The sequence below is a fragment of the Tyto alba genome, unplaced genomic scaffold (assembly GCF_018691265.1).
Source record: "Tyto alba isolate M040663 unplaced genomic scaffold, T.alba_DEE_v4.0 Super-Scaffold_9, whole genome shotgun sequence".
NCBI classification, from domain to species: Eukaryota; Metazoa; Chordata; class Aves; order Strigiformes; family Tytonidae; genus Tyto; species Tyto alba.
Genome location: NW_024881330.1, coordinates 18226113 through 18246346, shown reverse-complemented (window position 1 = coordinate 18246346; position 20234 = coordinate 18226113). Strand labels below are relative to the sequence as shown.

Sequence of the window (20234 nt, the reverse complement as noted above, 5' to 3'; positions counted from 1 at the left end):
ATCTGGATATGGGGAATAACTTTCACCTCAGCAAAACAACAGGAAACCTAAAGGTATAACTGATGTACGGAAGCAGCAGATTGCTGACGGGTTTTGCTGTAATAATGTGTCTTTGAGTTGAATCTGAAGAGTTTGCTGTTGTCAGTTGCAGCTATATATTACATCAACAAACCACTTTCAGCACACAAAGACTTGCTAGAAGAATTGACTAAAGTTCAAATCATATCAAAGCTAGCCCTCATTAAATGCATAAATATAATTAACTGTTGTTCAATTAATACATACATTAAATATTTTTTAATGCATTAACAGTTGGTACCAAGAGTCTTTGTACTTGATCAGACACCATAAGGTTACTAAACACTTAACTCCACTTGTTCCTAAAGAATTATCTGAGTATTGCAGCTATTTCCATTACTGAACTCTACTCCGTATGTTGAGAACAATCATCTGCTATTTGAATTGATTCGGTTTGAATTTTTTTTTTTTTTTTTTTTTTCATTCCACATTTGACACATCTAACTAACAATCTCATCAGGTTCTATAAATAACTGTCATGGAGGCAGTCCTTAGATAGCTGATGAGGAGAAAAAGCTAAATAATGTAGCAAATGCACTTCCTGTACACTTTTTTTTTTCTTAAGGACTTCTAGTTTTTAAAAATACAGACACACTTTCTATATATTAATAGAATTTTATCAAAAAGCTTTGAAATTAAGATTGTTTCACCTTTGAAAAAGGTTAGGTAATTTTCTTTAGAAACATATAGTTCAAATACTTTTTTTCCAAAAAATTGGTGTGAAAATAACAATTAATAAAGAATATTCTTATAGCATTTATCCCCACTGATCAATGGGAACAAAATGTACACATTTTGAATAAACAAATCTGCAAATTTTAATGAAAAAAAATCATTCTAATAGTTCACTGAAGATTGACATAGGTGAGTTATCAGAACAATAGTATTATTTTCAGGAAAGGAAGAAATAGAATACAATTGTGATGGGCATTAAATAACCATTTCCTTTTCCTTATTTATGTAGAGTATGTTTTGCTTTTATAAGGCAGAAGAAACTAAATATACAGTTAACCCAATGTATTCTCTTTTAAATTTCAGTTTAAGCCACAAAAGATTAGAATGACATCATAGGATGTTTTTTTTTGGTCCAGTTTCCTGTTCTTGAAAATGTAGCAAGTTTCAGGTCTTTTTGGTTTTTTGTTTTTGGTTTTTTTTTTTTTGTTTTTTTTTTTTTTTTATATCGTTCTTGGACCATGATAAATGAACTTTACTAAATATTCAGATCTACATAAACTTTTGAATAATTTCATATTTTATAATTGTGGGTTTTTATCTCTCACAGTGATGTAGATTATTTTCAGTATCTGCCAGTTTTAGTAAATTCTGTTGAAATACTCTTTCCTAAAAATACATTTATTTTTTTAACTTTTACTGTGTAGAAAAATTTTGGTACAGAGGCATGTCCACTAAAGTATTACATGTTATTCATATTATGTAAGAAAACCGATGGCTTACATTAGAAAAGGAAAAAGAAAGTTTCTTAGGGTGTATTATTTTATAATGAAAGAATTTACCTTGACAAGCTGGGACTGGAACATCCCATGAGTAATAACCATATGGAGACTTCCTGCATACAGCAGTACTTTTCCCAATGAGCCGAAAACCTCGATCGCAAGCCCAGCGAACCATACTGTTGAGCTGTCCACCAGTCTGACTGACAATGAAACCATGTGGAGGAGACTCTGGAGTACTACAGTAGAGAGCTTTAAACATAAATATTGTAAAAATAAAAGATGTATTTAGAATCCAAATGACAATACTTAACAAATTCTTACTGAATTCAGTGGACATCTGACAAGAACCTAAGAAAACATCACTAAAAGTTGCTGCATTTTCTATCCTGATCATGCATGCATCTAGCAAATTCACTAAATAAAAAGATGAAAGAATAGAACTTTATTATGACTTCAGGTAAAAGTAGTTTCAAATGAGATATAGTGATAGCTCTCTTCTACAACTGGTTGGGTTTTTTTTTAACCACCTCCTTTTTTAAACCAAGTAAGCTAAAAAATTTTAGTTCATGATGAAATTTATTGCAATTTTATCAATTTCAGTACTATACTTTTTTTTTTAAAAAAAAAGGAAACATCAAGGGTATACTGTACATAATGCCTTTCAAATAATTTTTTCATTCTCGTCCTAAGTTATTTCTTTCAAGTTCTGTGATACGATGAACTGAAGTGAACTAACAAATCTGAAATAGATTTTAATCTTAATTATGACTGCCACAATAACTCCATAATAAAACCACTGAATCAAGTTTGGGGTTTTTTTGGGGGTAATTTATTTAGAACACAAAGTTTTACAGAAGTGTTACTTAGATGCTATTAAAAAACTTGGAAATCTTTATGAGAAAAGAAATCTTTAAGAGATATAGTTGTTAGAGTCTGAAGGATTTATGTACTTTAAGTTTCTCTGACATTAAAGATTACTTTCTTATTATACTGTCATTATGCTTATATTTCTTTTAAATCCATAGTCCATTAGGTCCATCAGTACAAAGTCACTTGGTTTTAGCTACTTTGCCAAAAGAGTGGACCAGAAGGGACTTATAATGTGGTAGCCAGTTTAAGGTAAATGTTTAAGAATTTAACTTGATCTCTGATCATTTTGGTTCAAGGATGAGCCAAGACTGGATCGCCTAGATGGCCGTTTTCCCATTTTGTAGGAAACAAAATTAAGTTGGACGTTTGTTTTCAAGTGCTAGTTTCATGCTTTTAAGAAATGTTGGTACCTATTGGTATTTATTTTCTTAGGCAGATAGAAAAATGCTGCTTCACTTGATCTTTAAGCCTTTCTATGTTCCATGACTTACTTCACGTCAATGGTTTTCTCAGGCAAAGGCTTCCTCTGATCATGATGGAGCCGCGTGGATGTTTGTTTATTTTTTATTAAAGCAAGCAGGACAATGAGAAGCACTGCCGTGTCTTTCAGAGCACATACTACAAAAATATTTTGTTCCTTGCATGGAATTTCTTGTGCCTTATACTCTTTGAAGAACCAGAGATACAGGCGCTGCTACTTATTTTGTGTATAAGAAAATATACTGGTATTTTCCGAGTGATACAGATCACTATCACTAGTACATCACTACATCTCAACAGTTCTCTTGCTGCCAGCAGGGAAAGAGTATTAAAAGAGGAAGAAGAGAAATTTCTTAAGAGATGCAACAGGTATACAGGCAATGAAAACAGGTACGATATAAAATTTTGTGTCTAGATAACAGTGAATTTTATCTAGCTATATAACAAACATTTTACTTCTGCGAAAACTGTCCTGTCCTAAAGGGAAAGATGATATTGATACTGTTTTACAGACTGTTGTGAGCCTAATTATCTTTCTGAAATAGTGAAGTAGCCAAAAATTGAGTGAGGAAAAACAAACGCACACAGCAGAAAGAAGAATTTTATATTTATTCTTTATTGTTTTATTCACTTTATAAAGTGATATTGGTTTATGCCAATAACTAATCTAGTATTTACAGGTCCTATCCTCAATACTTTTCATTCTGTGTATTTCATATCTTTGGTCATGATAAAAAAGTCAAATATAGATATTGTGTAATTGATGTAAATTGCTACAGATCTACTTTAGCTTGATTAATGAATATTATTACCCTGTAAAAATAGATATTATATAATAATTCTATAAAATGGATTATATAAAAATCAATCTTTGTTATATATCATCCTCATGCACTATTCATAAATATGTTAATTTGAATTAAGAACACAAACAATGCTGGCTTTTTTGACATACTAATAGATCTCTTCTAATACAGTTTACAGTTTCTGTTGAAACGTAAATGAAAGAGTTCAATCCTTCAGTGTCTCACATTTTTCCATCTTATAGCTGCTCACTCCTGCCTTGTTTTTTCCTCTGTCCCACCAAAAGTGTTAATGATGAATCGCACAAAGATCCAATATGAAGAACAGAGGCACATGGGTGGAGAAGGAGGAAGCTACTTCTTTCATCTTTAGTACTGGCTTATGTCATTTTAAAGTCTTGTGAAGCATTTGCTTAAATCTCTACATAGCACATGTGTTTCATATAACCTGCTTAGAGTGTGGGGTTTTTTTCCTCACAAGATCAGTATCATCAAGTTCATATAAAAAACAGATTGTATTTCCTTTCAGTCTAGGCAATTAATCTTACAAAATATATCTTACCTTACCCTTTTCACATAAATAAATATGTTCCATACTGAAATTTTATACACATTAAAGAAAGACTGATTTACATACCTATATATCTTATCCTGAAACCTTTTTTATTGGTGCCATGATCTGCTGACCACCGGAGAAATACTTCATGGCCATTGCTGGTTATATTTAGAGAAGATGAATAGTCCCCACTGAGAGAAATAAGCAATGGGCTATGACTATTTGGTCCTTGATACAAGGTAGAAGGAAAAAAAAAAAAAGTTTTAAATAACATACGTTATATGCATACAATTAATATACATAGAAATCAATCTCCAAGCAAATGGTCAATTAACCTGAATTAAAACTGAAAGTTGACTTTACATGTTATTCACTAAAGATTACATATTTGTTCAGATACAAAATTACTTCTAATTGTAATTAATGCAGTACAATTTTGAAACAATAGTCCAATTTTTTTTTAGCACAAAAAATCCAAATAATTGCTTATTTAAGATATTTTATACTATGAATTTATAGTGTGAATAAACAATATTGATTACACAGATGCAATATAAAAATACATATGTAGAGAAAAAGTATAATCCAAAATTGTGCATCCTCTAATTACCATCAAACACCTCAAGTATATCAAATTCCTTTTCTGTCTGGAAGAATTCAAAGAACATGCTGATATTATAACCCTTTTCCACAGTAATGGTCCATGCACACATCTGGAGATTTGGGTAGCTGTCAGGATATCCAGGGCTTAGTATTACTCCTGTTGAATCCAGACGCAGTTCGTTGGCTGGACAGAGCACTGTGAAACAGAAAGATTGGTAAAAAAAATTTGAAGCCCACTATTTCTGTTTCATGTCATTGGCAAGGTTTTCCTGAGTTTAAGATCTGCATTACTCATTTTATTTCCATAAATACAGAAAGACTGACAATGTTTTAGAAACAATGTCAGTTAGTAGACAAAAAATCTGAAGTAATGTTTATCTTGAAAATAAGCCCTGCAACCCTCAGAAGTTATTAATTCATGACACTTCTTACAATCTCTAGAAGAGAAGATATTCTGAGGGCTGTGCTTAAGTACTAAATTGTTACATTGTTCAAAAAGTGAACCATAGTCTTTTTTCCCCCCCTCAGATTACTATTACTGTCAGCAATAATTCCAGGTAGAGTCTTACACTGAAAGCAAACCTTGAAGAAACTGTGATTTTTTAGTTGTCAGATTCTAAATAAAGACTAATCAATCCCTCCACAATCTGTATAAAGCAGCATCTGAATTCTCAGATCCTCAATCAAGCTTCAAGAATGCTGATGTACCTACACACAACCTAAGCACTATTCAGACATGATACTTTTGGTCTAAAAAAATAAAAGACGCAATTTAGGCTGAGATTTTGTTGTTCAATAGAAGTCAGTAGGACTAATTGGACAAGAAGATGCCTTGTGCTAATCCAGCTACCCAGTTTTTAGATTCATAGAACCCTCAGAAAATACTAGGTTATTGCCTTTACATGTAAAAAAACCCCACATGAAATTCTAATTTTTTTCTTCACCAGACCTAATCTAGTATTGTCTTTTGAGCCCACTCAGCAGCTAAACACCCCGCAGTCGCTCACTCACCATCCCCCCACTTGGGAATGGGGAGGGAATCAGAGGGGCAAAGGGAGACTCGTGGGTTGAGATAAAAACAGTTTAATAACAGTAACAGAACAATACGCTGACAGCAGTATCAATGGGTAATGTACAATACAGCTGCTCACCACCCGATGACCAACACCCACCTGCTCCCAGCCAGCAATCCCAAACACAAAGGCACCACAGCAACACTCCAAAAAGTGGCAGATCCTCCCGGCCCACTCCTGCCTTTATATAGTGAGCACAATGTCACGTGACATGGGATATCGGCCAATCCGGGCTCAGCCCTCCAGCTGTGCTCCCCCCGCCCCCTCGCACAGGTGAGGGCACTGGGACCTGGGGAGCCCCTGGGGTCTCAGTGTGCTGCAGCACTCCTCCAGCTGCCAAACCAACAGGAACTCTAGTCCAGCCCCAACCAGGACGTCTAGTCCCATTTCTTTTCTCTTACCAAAAGAAGCATCAAAGAAGAGTTCTTAAAATCAGTCTATGACTAGCAGTCAAGATGTAGCTAGAGAAACTCAGACTGAATTTGGACAATTAAACTAATTGCTCCTCCTTTTAAAAACAGGTACAACAGTTCACAATATGACCAAAAAAAAAAAAAAAAAATCAGTGATTTCTGTCTGCCTCACTTAAAAGTAAAAATCCAATAATCACCCTGATATATGTTTATTTTAACTTCATATTCTTCATCATCCTTCAGTTCTTTGGTAAGCATAACAAATGTGCAACTGTGTCATATGTGTTATGTGCATATTGAATCTATATCTACAAACCACATTCTTTTTATTAAATATGCGTATGAGAGATTTTTGGTTATACATTCACATTTCTAGTAAACAAGTTCAGACAACTGGATACTTTCCTCCTTCTAACACAGAGACATATTATTTCTCTGATGACTATATATAAATTAGCTGAAGAAGAAATTAAAAAATCTGACATTCCTAATTTCTGACAGCCTTTTTCCCAATTTTAACTCTAGGAAATAAGAAAAGCAATATGCTTTATTCTTTTCTCTAAAACATTGCTGGGAGAGGCTAGAACCCACAACATGAGAGTGTTTTCTGCAGGGATAAAAGAAGACACCTGCTCCATCCCTGCTGACTTCTTCAGCAGGTATTATCTACCATACCTTCACTTTACTCTAAATAATTATTTTTTCTTATATTCCACATCATATTCTGAAGTTATTAATCTTACACTTACAGCTGTGCTGGGAAATACATAGTCACCTAGCTGCACTAGTTTATTTACAGCTAGTTTTGCTGTCTTCATATGATTCTGCTTTGCAAACTATCCTCAATTTAAGGATCTCTAGTTAAATATCCCTCAGGAATTTTATAGAGAGCTTAAAGACTTATTTCTGTACAATGGATTTCCTTGTGAATCTGGTAGCTAAGGTTTTTTATGCATCTGAGCTAATGTAGCTGAGATATAGCTGACAGTCATCCTTCAAGAATTTTCTCAGGGTCCTCTAATTATGATGCAAAATACATTTTGAATCTTCTTACTCTGAAGCTTTCATTTTATCTTGAAATTGGAAGCTAATTTGAAGGAAAATTAAGGGCAAAGTTACATGCTGCATATGGTAAATACTGTATTTTAACAGAAGAAAATTATAGGTATTTACATAAGCTTGTGGAATTTAAAGACTCTTTTCTGATCTAAAGAAGGAAATCTCCAAAAATTTTAAGAAATGTGTATCCAACAGACACACATCAGATAAAAATAGAAAAAGGGTGACATAATTTTAAACAGTACTAAGTGTGGTATAAACTAACCTGTAACAATTAAAATCAAATAAAATCTTAAATAGTTTTTGTTTCAATATTTTATCCTAGGGATTCCTCGTTATTGACTGTTATATCTTCACTGTAATACATTAAATTCAAAACTAAAATATTGCTATTTAATATCTGTTCAGCAATGCAACAGTCTTCAGATTCAATAAATAAATGAATGTGGAATGTGGGTATTAATTTATTGTAAGTTAAAAATTGAAGCAAAATTCAATCAAAAATTCACTTAACTGGCTAAAGTGTCTAACGTATGCATAAAGTTAAGGCAATAGAAGTTAATGTTATGAAGTCTAACAATAAACATATGCTCTGCCTGGTGAAAACAATTAGTCAACTAATACAAATATTACATAATTTTTACATTTAAAGCAGTGCTTGGAGGTTATTATGGTCTTCCACCCATTAAATGCTATGGGCCTTCTAAATTAGGAATTTAATTTAAATTGGGGTGTTGGAAGCTATTCCTAGACACAATTGTACCTAAATAAATGCATGGATTTTGAGAAATCATCCAGTGTTAAAGTTCTTATAAAATTCCCAGTTCAGGATCACTTGGCATTTGTAAGAACTAGACTTTTTTTTTTTCAACCCTCAGCTGAAAACTGAGATGAACTTTGTTGTCATAATTAAGTTCTAAAGATTAGAATACTGATGTTTAAGTTCATAACAACTAAATTGTGCACCAGTTTGAAACTTCAGAAATTACTAAGAAACAGTCAAATATTAAAGCTTTACTTGTAAAAGTAGTAGACTTAGTCATAAATAATTTACTATTTCCAAGCAAGTCTTTCATCATGATTGTTTTATAGATACGTTAATTGATTAAAATTGCTTGGGGGAAAAAAAAAAAAAAAAAAAAAAACAAAACAACACAAACATCTGATTGGTAGAAAGCACAGACTGGCAGCAGTTTTCATTTAATACATATGTAAATCAACTGCATATATTATGACTGATTTGGGAAAGTATTTTAATCTAGCAGTAGATGTTAGAATATTAAACTCAGGATGGAACACAAAGGAATATCACAACTAGCGGAACTCAAAATGACTTTTGTTTACATAAATGATATTTTTATGAACTATGGGGTTTTGGGTTTTGTTTTTTATTTTTTCTTGAAATGTCTTAGCATACATGTTTACAACTGCATGTAAACTTATCTTTCTGGAAATAAATGGAAGAATAATAAGAAAACATAAACATCTGGCCATCACTGAAACTTTAAAGAGATCACATTTTTTAAAATGTGCAAGGTTTATCTGCATTAGTGCCTAACTGGTTCAGAATGAAAGAAAGCTCACATTTTCTTCAAAATGATGGAAAAATTGTATTCTAGCATAACACACCAAATGCTGGCTTAATGAAGACTTGTTTAAACTGTGATGTTAGTAGTTGGCAAGACAGTAATCTTGTTTTGATCTTAACAATGAGGTAGTGTTATTTCTCTCTATTCACAGTTTTCAATAAAAGGAGGAAAACATGAACAGACATAGGCATAGACACACACATACAGAAAACCTATTCTTTAGAATACACTGAATAAAAGTGAAAGCACTTAAAGTTGTACTGAAAAATGATGTCGAGATCTTGCTCACCCAAATCCATGTTATGTTAAATTAGCATTTTAAAAATGTACATATAATTTTTTATAATATTATGTTCTAAATAAATCAAAATAATCTCATTCTTTATTAAATTTAGACTTTCTACAAAAAGAGAATTGTGAAATTATTTTCACAAAGTAGAGCAGCAGTCCTTTAAAGCTTTTAAATTCATTAAAACATTACTAATTATTTTACAATAATATTTAACACATATTCAGCATAAAAACCAGTAATAATATTGGGAATAGCATCAAAAAGTCTGAAATATTTTCAGTGTGCCTTCTTATGTAAAGAGACAGTGAAGGGTATTTAAGGAATCACCATTCAGCTGATCTGACTGGAGGAAAAGAAAAATGAGGAAAAACCTTGACAGGTAGGTGGTGCTCCATCCATTTGAAGCCTTTCACCCAGTCGACACGTCAGAATCTCATTACCAACCAATGTAAAGCCTGGTTGACACTGGTATCTTATAATGTCTCCTGTTTAAAAAACAAAACAAAACAAAACAAAACAAAACAAAACAAAACAAAACAAAAAAAAAAAAAAAAAAAACAAACAAAAAAAAACAAAACAACAACAACAACAAAATAGAACACAAACAAAAGAAACATTAAACAGCAATTAACTGGGACTTTTAGCTTTGAAAACATCATTGATTAATGAAGTTTCTTGCAGACATATATAATGGGCTAAACGACCTCTGGCATAAACAATTTGATTAGTCTATGAAAAGTAGCAAATGAGGATTGTGTCGCACACTATGCTGCATCTATCACTGTTTTCCACCACATTATTAGTTGGGTTGTTTGCTAATTTGTCTGGGTTTGACTGGTGCTGTATGAACCATGTGTCCACAATGCTTTAAGCAATATAATTTATTGGATAACCATTCTGGAATGAAATAAATAGATAAGATCAAGTCAGTAACCCATACATGAGGAAAAAAAAAAAAAAGGAACTAGATTATTTGATGATATCTAAATTTGGCATGGTGAGAATAGGAAACTAATTTTTTAATTAGGAAATTAAAAATTCATATAGTTTTATGTACCAATAAAATGAAAAATTTGTACATCCCAGCAGATCTCTTTGGTCCAGATTACAGAGCATAAAATAAGTAGAAAAGAGTATTTTCTCTTTGTTACCAATATAACTAATCAAATATTGGTATATATTAAAAAGAAATTTATTTTTCTTTGTCATAATGTGAGGAAAACTAGCTGGTTAGACATCTGGCATCTGATCATGTAAAACATATTTTTTTCAATGACACATGACTAAGTAATATTATTAAGTTTCTTAGAAGATCAGAATGTCACCCTTTTCTCAGATCCTCCTAATTTTTACACATTTGATTTTGCCTTTCAGGTCACAGAACCTTAATTCTGGTACAGAACATATCATTGTCAACATGCTTTGTGAGTTTTGTTTGTTTCAGTATTAGACAATGTTTAATATTAAACATTTTTTAAAATGTATTTTTAAATTAATAAGAAAGGAGTTACTGTGTTTTTTATATATGGTCTCTGAAACATAGATTCAGGAAGTATAAAGAAGATTAATCGCTTCTTAAAAATTTTATTTTCAAGTATAAGTCTACCATATTACAGGTATGGTTTGCATCCTGAAAAGCAAGACATTTCTGTGCATATCAGTCCTTTTTTTGTGAAAAAAAATGTTGCTTTTATTTTTTTTTTTATGTTACCTATTTCGAATTCATCATCCTCAGTTAGAATTTCAGCATTTGGTATATTTGTTGGAGGCTGGCAGACCCGGAGCTGATAGGCTATGAACAGGAAGAAAACACAGTTGTCATTCCCATACTTAGACAGTTAATATATCCATGCAGACATAACTGAGTTAATATCCACATTAACAGGATAAAAATAAACATCTATTCATTCATTCTGAAACTTTCAAGAGACTCAAAAGAAAGGAAATATATGAATATCAAAATTAATGAAAAATTGGAAGTTGCATCTCTGTTCTTACTTATTTCAGTGGCAAAACCCTCTTCATAAATAAGAAGCTTAGAAATTATTTCAAATTTTCTCACTTAAGTGATCTAATCTGAAAAATAGATATTTTTTGTGTTGTGCAATTTTTGTTTTGTATGTTTTGTTTTTTAACAATACATTTTTACTGCTGAACTCTTCCACTTTTGAAACTTTGTAATCAAGACAAGTTTTAGAATCTAAAAGTTTCTATCCAGAGGCAACATAACCGACGAACAGAAGCATTTTGAATGTGAAATTTCCCAGTCAATGAATAGCTGTGGAGCACATCTCACCTGCAGGTAGGGTCAGAGAATATTTCTGATTTCAAACTTCTAATTTGAAATCTCACATGAAATAATCTTCTGAGTTTAACACAGGAATGGAACAGCCAGGCAAAATAATTAGGTGAAGCAAATGATAAAAAAGGCAAGTAGGAAGAGTATACAGAAGCTATACAGCTTTATTTTTTTACAGAGCACCTAGGAGGTTGGGCATGTGTTTGGACACAGATGAAATTCTCATTAATTGTAATGCCATTCAGACAGAAATCCAGCCAAAAAATCACACTGAAGTATTTATAGTGACAGTCTTTGATGTTTTAAGGTATACAAGCAGGTTGATCAGTAAGTCCAGTATGCCTGGTTTTCACTGATAGTACGTATTCATGTAACATTTTTTTAAAGCATCTATTATTATGCAAGGAAAACATCATCTACTTGTGGCAGATAACAATTCAGCTTCAGTTTTACACATCTTTGTTATTTCCTGTGCATTGATCCTTTAGTTATCAAATTAGTCAAACTTCTGTCAATCTCAAAATTTAAGGTAAGATCTTTTGTTGCTACTGAGTCACTCATATTTGACATCTTCCTATTCCACTCCATTTTGTCCATTGTACAATGAAAAGCCAATTAAATCAGCGACTCAGAAAGCTGACATCCTGCCTTAGGATAAAGTAATTTAAAGTAAAACACACCAAGCAAATATGGAACAGCTGTTCTGTTTACATCTTTTAACCAATAATAAAAAAAAAAAAAAAAAAAAAAAAAACATAACATAATTAAAATAGATTCAATGAAAATTCTTATCATTTATCTCAAATGTCTCTCATTTAGGGGTATCATTCATTTTAATCCCCAAATTATCTATTTTAAATAAATTTGACTCTTCTCTCTGCCTTGTCTTTATTGCTACAAATTGTATGTAGCTGATATGATCACAGACTCACTGACTGAGAAATTTATTTATCTTGACAACATCAATCCAAAAAGTGCTGTAAATTTCTTCATGAATAATCCTTTGTGCTGCTCAGTTTGCATCTTCATTACACATTAGAGCCCAAACTTGTGGAATGACAATTTCCATAATAAGAAAATAAACATGTACAAGGAGATCAAATTCTTTAAACACGCTTTATTACTAGGTATGATCATTTTTACATGTATTTTGTCATTACTGATCTATACATATGTTTCAATACCTACCAATTTATATATTGATGAACACAAAGGGTCAGTTTACCCTTCACAAACTGCTCCGTGAACTTAACTTCCCAGGTCTGGATTGAAAATTCTGACCCCTCCTTTGCTTAATCCCACTGAAGTCTATATTCCATAATAAATTCAAGTGCTGTTGCTGTTGTTTTTTTTTTTTTTTTTTTTTTTTTTCCACTGGGGGATTTACATCTTCTTTCGCTTTGCTTTGTTTGTTTAGATCAAAGTTTCTTTAATCCCCCCAGTTCTGTCTATCTGTATTCACCTTGGCCTTTACTAAGTCAAAAAGAAAGTGTTCTATTCACAAAATCTGATCAGAATCCAGAAAAAAACACCATCGTCTGCCCATGTTTCCAGGAATAATCAATAAAATAAGCATTCACAAAGCATCTAAAAACACCCTTGCTTCTCAATCTGTTTCCTTGTAATGATATGAATGCAAGAGAACAGCTGGCTACAGAAGTTTTGAATCACTACAGAGGTAGAATTTGGTGTGTTACTACACATTTTCATTCAGTCAGTATTTAATTCAAGGGCAGTTTAATGTTTACTACACAGTGTAGTTTACTATCATCAAAATCTCTAACACCACAGTACTTTCTTCAAAATATTAAAATATCTACAAGAAATTTAATGACTCCCACAAACATTTAGATTACAAAGGAATTTTAGAAGCATTGTAAGTGGTGAGAAGATGAACATCTTGAACTGCAAGGTCTTGATGCTACCTTCTTTGTTCCTCCCCCTTCACAGTGCATTATTTTTTTACTTCTCTACTAGTAAATTTAATACCTGGTCAAGAGAATAGCTTGTTTTCACCATTCATATTAGTCTTTCATATGTTTTTGTTACCCTAGTCGTGGTCAGTCATATTAATAATAACAACTCTTAGAAAAGTAATTAAAGTAATTTTTTCATGAGTTTTCTTCCTGCAATAATCAGTAGACACAGTGAAAAAGTGCAATTTGCAACACTTACCATGGTAACTAAGCACAAAGAAACCACTGGTAGTAAAGTCACTGTGGAACTTGATCAAAATCTGATTGGAAGTGCTATAGACTGATTCTAATGCAGTGTTGCCACTAAATTGTCCAATTTGAGGAGAAGTTTGGTCTGGTCCATCCCTAAGAAAAACAGATACGAAAGAGATTTTGTTGCCCCCAAAAATACTTTATTTTCTCCAAATTTTAATATAATGTAATAAAATTTTTCTAAATTACTCTAAAGGCATGAGTCATCTAAAATCAGATAAAAGAGACATTAAGGGATGAAAGCTTTTTGAAATTTTATATGTGTATTGGAGTATAGCAGGTAATAGCTTTGAAGGCCATCAAAATTTATGAGAAAGCTAGATGCTCCATTCAACCACCTTCTGGAAGTATTGTTCTTATTTTTAAATAAAAATTACAGCAAGATCAAAATGATTGAATTTGTAATTGTACTTCATCTTCCTGCCACAAAGTCTGCTCATGTTTACTTATCTATGCTTTCAAATATGGCTATCAGAAAATAAATAAACCTAATAGTGTTTGTCTCCCCCAATCTTTTGAATGTGGTCATTTCTAGGAAAATTAAGAGATGTATACTATTTGGTTTTTAAATGACAATGAGTGAATATTGGCTTCACTAAAAATAAAACCAAAATGCTTTATACTCTACTGAATACAAGATTCTACTTGAAATCTGCATGTGGGCATTTATAAATGCAGATTTTGTTTATAATTAATATTTTAAGGATGCTACTTTTAGAAATTTAGAAAATTACATTTTTTAACCTAGCTTTCCCCCCACACAATTAAATGTTATAATGCTATAATTTATAATTTATAGTACATATGGACACACAAGAATTAATTTAAAGTTTGGTTTTATGACTGGTTTAGAGTTTTCCTAATCAATTTCTCGCTTACAGAGATTTGTCATACATTTTATATAAATGTTTGTATTTGGCTCAGGTAAACATTCATATAAAGGTTGGTAGTTTTAACCAAAACTAAGTATGATATACTGGTGACTAACTTCTTAAATCCTTGGACACATACATTGACTGATCTTATTCAGTACTATTTATTATGATTTAGACAATACATGTACTGCTGATAAAATCACTGTTACCTTATGAAAGAATAAAATACATATTTCAGTAGAAAAATTAAATCACATTTAGGGCTAAACAACATTGGAATTGTACAGAGGACAAAATCATGATGCAAGGGCATTAACTATTCATATTTGCTTCCTTCCAGATCAGAACTGATGAAAATTACAAGTTTAAATTTTCCAATTGCTTTTGGCAAAAGATATTTTAACTGAAAATCATTTCAATATAAAATGATGGATATTTTTTGTTTTGAAAATTTTGCAGTAAATATTTGTCCAAATTCTTACACATTGCCCCTTTCCATTATGTTTTATTAGGGAATAGTATGATTTGAAGTAGCATTTGAATTGTGAATACAATGTGTTTTTTTGTTGTTTTTTTTTTTTTTTCCATTGGAAATGCCTATCAAAATTTCTGTTCAATTCTGTAAATAAATAATATTCCAAAAGTGGCATGGGTTATTTAATTATACAACCATCAGGTATATAAGCTTATACAGTTATATAAAACATACATAAGTAACACCATGCATGATATATACATGAATAGCATAATAGATGCTTTAATTTCAGAAAATTCTACTAAAAATGTGGTTAATCGCAATAGGAAACAAATCATCTGAAAAAAATCAGAAAAGAACACATAATGAAATAAAACTGAGATTTTACCTTTGTTAGGGTATATACAATTACTTTTACTGTAAGATCAAAGTTTGTAACACAGCCAGAAGTACAACTGAAATCACATAAAATCACTCGGTAGAAAGGCAGAGCCAAATGGGAGAACCATTATAAGTGGACAGTATTGTTCTAATTTGTATAGGAGAAAATAGAGAAAAGATGTCTGTATGCACACAAAAATATACTTTATTTCAGGAAATATTCTGAAAGTCAGCCTAAATTTGATACACAAAACAAGTGGTGAAGAGTTAAAGGGATTCAAAATTATCTGACTTTTAACAGGGTAACAATCTGGGTACATATTCTGCTCAAATTTTTGTTCGACTTTCAAGGAAAACAATTGAGTATCTGGGATGCAGGATAAGACAATTTGAAAAACACAAGATGAAAAAAAAAAAACAGGACCTACAGAAATGATTGCAAAAGCGTATAGAAAATTATTTGATGTTTAGGAAATTAGGAATTAAATTCTGAGTTATATGAATTTACATTAATCCAAATCAGATTTCTGTGTAACAGGAATATAAAATGAAAAATTAATATTGCAAATTGCCTCTCATTATTTTGCACTACTCGGACTACAAGACTACTCCCTCAACCTGAGGATTTTCAGTCTGCAGATTCAATAATCAGTGATTTATTATTTTAGGCAAGCTTCCAAAAGGTCTTAGCCACTGTTGAAATGTCTATGAGACTCACTGGTAACAGCTTCAGGATTACTATAGGAACTGTTACACTTGGTTATAGCCTCCTGCCCTTACCAGCTTTGAAACTAAGACAAATAGGGGCTTCATTATCTGAAAATATTCATGATAGACATGGATTAAGGTACATAGAGAATAGAATTTGTTTACATCTATCATTAGACAAACTCTGTCATAGCCAAATAGAAATAGAGTCCTTTTATGTACTCTTAACAGTTTAAAAGAAGCCAACTTGGAAGAAATGAAGAAAGCGTTGCTGTAGTTTCTTGTATTAACACTCTAAAACATTGTAATACACATAGATGTAACTGCTTACTATTATGATTTTCTTTAGTATTACTTCTCTTGCTTATTGATATGCTGTCATATTATACTTCTGAATGCTTTTCTTCATCGAGAAACTGTGGCACACTCTTACTGTTTTTTAATTCTTAAGACAAGTTCTATGAAACTTCATGTCCAGTGCTAGCTATAGAGAGTGGTACATTGGAAAACATGGATTAGTGCAAATCATTCATTTCCCCTAGACAAAACACCAGTGTCAAGGGAGAAATGACAAATATACTCTTTTTAATCCATATTTTATTGCATTGTGTCACGTGAAGATTAAATACATGTCAATAGTGTTTTCTTACCAGACAGTTATGAAATCATATATTGGCTCTGTTTGGAGAACGGTAAAATTGATGTAGATTCCATTCCCAGGTGGTACTCTTACAAGCCAGAAGCAATCTTGAAAGTTTGGATACTCATCAGGGTAACCTGGAGAGTATATGGTGCCATTCATTGCAGTTATATTTCCTCCACAGAGGGCTATAGGAAAAACATTTAAAAAATTTAAAAGATAGAAAATTAGATGCTTCTTGCATTCTTCTTAGACCATACAAAAAACATACTTTTAAACATATTTGGTACACTTTAATTAGACTGTGTAAAACCACTGTTGTCTATAGAAAACAGAATTTACCAAGCTTTTTGCAAAGAGTCACAAGTCTATTCTGACACTATTGGTCACATCTAAAAGAAAAAAAAAGTAATTCTGATGTCATAAATACAATCAGAACCGGAAATAAAGTAATATTTAGACACTAGGTTGAATTATTACCTGTACAACTGAAAACCACTTTGTTATGGCTTTGTGTAAATACCAGTTACAAATCAGCAGCAAAACACATTAATTGCTTTCATTTATTGTCACAAGAAGGTAGCCAAACAAAATTATCAGGTGAGAGGAGAGATATGCTAAGTTGATGGAGAATGGGTGTGAGGGAACTCAGAGAGGAATTTGAAGATGAAAATACTGTGTGCAACAGTATGAATAGAAATTTTGCATTTCTGAGATAAATTCTGGTAGACAAAGAATTCTTTCTGTATTTACTGTTGAAATGCACTAATTTTAGACATCATACAGTGAAAGACTAACCATACATCTTTTGGACTTTCATAAATATACATTTCAGGAAAACTATTAGTCCAAACTATATGATTTTCTCCACAGAGGTTTCAGATGCATGTTGAATATGACACCACCCTGTTATTAGAGAAGAGAAATTATATTATAAAAGCCTAGTTCTGGAAAAGTGAGCAAAGCCTAAAATGGTATAATTTGCTTTATTTTGCATATATTCCTCCCCACTCCACACCAAATGGACATAGAATGGCAACCCAGATTCCCTAAAATATGCTTTAAAACCTCTAACCAGAGAACAGGTTGTTGGAAATGTAGGGATTATGCATTGTTTATATTAAGGTAAAGCATGTGCTATGGTTTTTATATATATATGCTTTGGTGCTGAACTGTAGGATAAGGAGGCTTTCATAGTCACACCTTATCCATTCAGACTCAACAGCTGGCATATTTCTATCCTTCAGCTTTTAGCTACAAAGTCTCAATGGTTTTTGAGCAGTGCAGACAGAATTGACTTTTCAGCAGGGTTTTAGGGGAATGAAGACATGGGCTAATGACTGTCAGGCAATGAGATTTCTTGGAAAAGGAGACAGAACAGATTCCAAAAGGATGAAAGTGAGGGAGATGAGTTAAGAAAGGTCAGAGAATGTTATATGGTGCTGAGCACAGGTTAGAGGGATTTTAGGTGCATAAGGATGCAAGGAGAAGAGAACAAAACTGCTTAAACAGGAATCATATTTAGTGATATTTCATTCAAGTTGTCTGCTTCAAGAAGTCTGAGACATTAGACAGGCCTTCGTATATGCTGCTTTACAATAAAGATATCAAAGCAAATACAAATTTAAAACATGTTGTACATTTCTGGCACTAGGCATATACAAAAAAGCCCACTTAATTTTAATGCTTTTGAACACAAGACCTTTATCTCAAATCAAACCAAGTACAACTAGAAGATACCTAATTATCTTTTTCCTTCAATAATATAGGGAAAAAAAATAAAAAATAAAAAACAAAGCCAAAACTCAGAAACATCACTAGCATATAAAAATGTCAAAAACTCTTTACTAAAAATACCACAGTAATTATGTGCACAAAACCCTGTGTAATTTTAGACATTTCTCTGGGAACTGAGTAATGTTGGCAGTCTGTAATCATGCAGCACAGCACACATGTTAGATCTCCATTATCAATTAGGTTGATTTTTTTTATTTGCATCTTTTCATATCACATTAAGTAGAAATAAAGAACTTCTAACTATGGTTCAAGAACTTTATCAAAAGTGATACTCAGCAACATACTTTGAGTATCTTAGAATTTACTAATTAAATTCTTGGTTCCAGTAAGGCAATTCAAAGAAACAGAATCACTCCATTCAGTGAATTATTTTATTGATTCTGAGGCACAGAAAATACAGCTACAGCTAAGCAAAAGGGAAAAGCTAAGCTGTTTAGCAGTTGAGACATGAACCATTACTATTCCCTCAGGATCCAGAACATGGGAGTTGAAACTTAATTGTGATGAATTAACTTCTTCCCCTTTCAAAAGACAGTGTAGGTGTCATCTCTCTTTTATATGATAAGGCTTCTCCTGAATTCAGTGCCAGATACATCTTAATTTAGCTACCACATCCCCCAGAAATTCCTGTGGCTCCCTGGCTCCAGAAGGAATTTTGAGTAATAAGGCTTCTAATTTAAGTACCTAAATTTAGGTAGATGATTCAGAATACAGTGCAAAACTCCAGCAAATAAGGTGGCTTTTTTTTTTTTTTTTTTTTTTTTTTTTACCATCTTCAATCCTTCAGTATTGAGGATTCCATTCTTAATGCTGAGATTTTAACATTCAATATAGAGGGAAGTTAGGCCTTTAACTCAGGTCCTGAATACCACTCCTGAATCTGTGGAGGGTCTTTAGGGCATATGAAAGTGGGCATTCAACACCTTGTACAGATCTCATCTTTGTGGAAAACTGTGTTTAGGCATACAGAGAACTTCACAGTCAATAACTTAATTGCTAGAAGTGTTTGGATCGTGTGGTCTCAGGAGTCTAGGATTTTGGATGACAGTTTTGAATATGCAGTATCTTCATCTGTGGTTTTCCAGGAACCTAACATTGCTGTTTAGATGTTGCCACAATTGTGACAAACCTGGAGGTTCCTGAAGAAAGTAATTATTCCATACAGAAGAAAATTCAGTCCTCGTTCCACACTTAGATTTTGCGGAGCACAGATATTTCTCAAAGAGATTTCTGTCTTACCAAAATATCCATCCTTTTCTGTTTCAGAGTCTAATGACACTGGATGACTGACCCTTGTCCTGATGGTTAAGTACAGCTTCCCTTCAATATAAACTAGGGAAACACCTCTACAGAATCTTCACATACATTTGTTTTGTCTCCTTAAAGTTGCAGCTATGTGCAAGTCACAGTTCCTTGAATCTGCTTACCTGCTGCAAGCATATCAGTGTAAAAAAATTGTAAAAGGTTAAAAAATACATTTTTTAAGCAATTCCCATTCACAAAAAGTGTATGTAGAAAGGACTTCATATAGCATTGACTGGAGGACAACTGCACTTTATGC

The 20234-nt window shown here is 32.3% G+C and overlaps 1 protein-coding gene across 1 annotated transcript in view; it reads right to left on the bottom strand.

The window, feature by feature from the left end:
• The window catches only part of CSMD3 (CUB and Sushi multiple domains 3), a 703442-nt gene that overhangs the window by 87924 nt on the left and 595284 nt on the right, over positions 1-20234 (bottom strand). The window contains exons 44-50 of the mRNA XM_042785878.1: positions 16887-17064; positions 13745-13890; positions 10982-11062; positions 9642-9755; positions 4852-5040; positions 4323-4469; positions 1593-1781 (exon numbers count right to left, since the gene is read on the bottom strand). Coding sequence (XP_042641812.1) covers positions 1593-1781; positions 4323-4469; positions 4852-5040; positions 9642-9755; positions 10982-11062; positions 13745-13890; positions 16887-17064 — 1044 coding nt within the window. The remainder of the gene's footprint in view (positions 1-1592; positions 1782-4322; positions 4470-4851; positions 5041-9641; positions 9756-10981; positions 11063-13744; positions 13891-16886; positions 17065-20234) is intronic.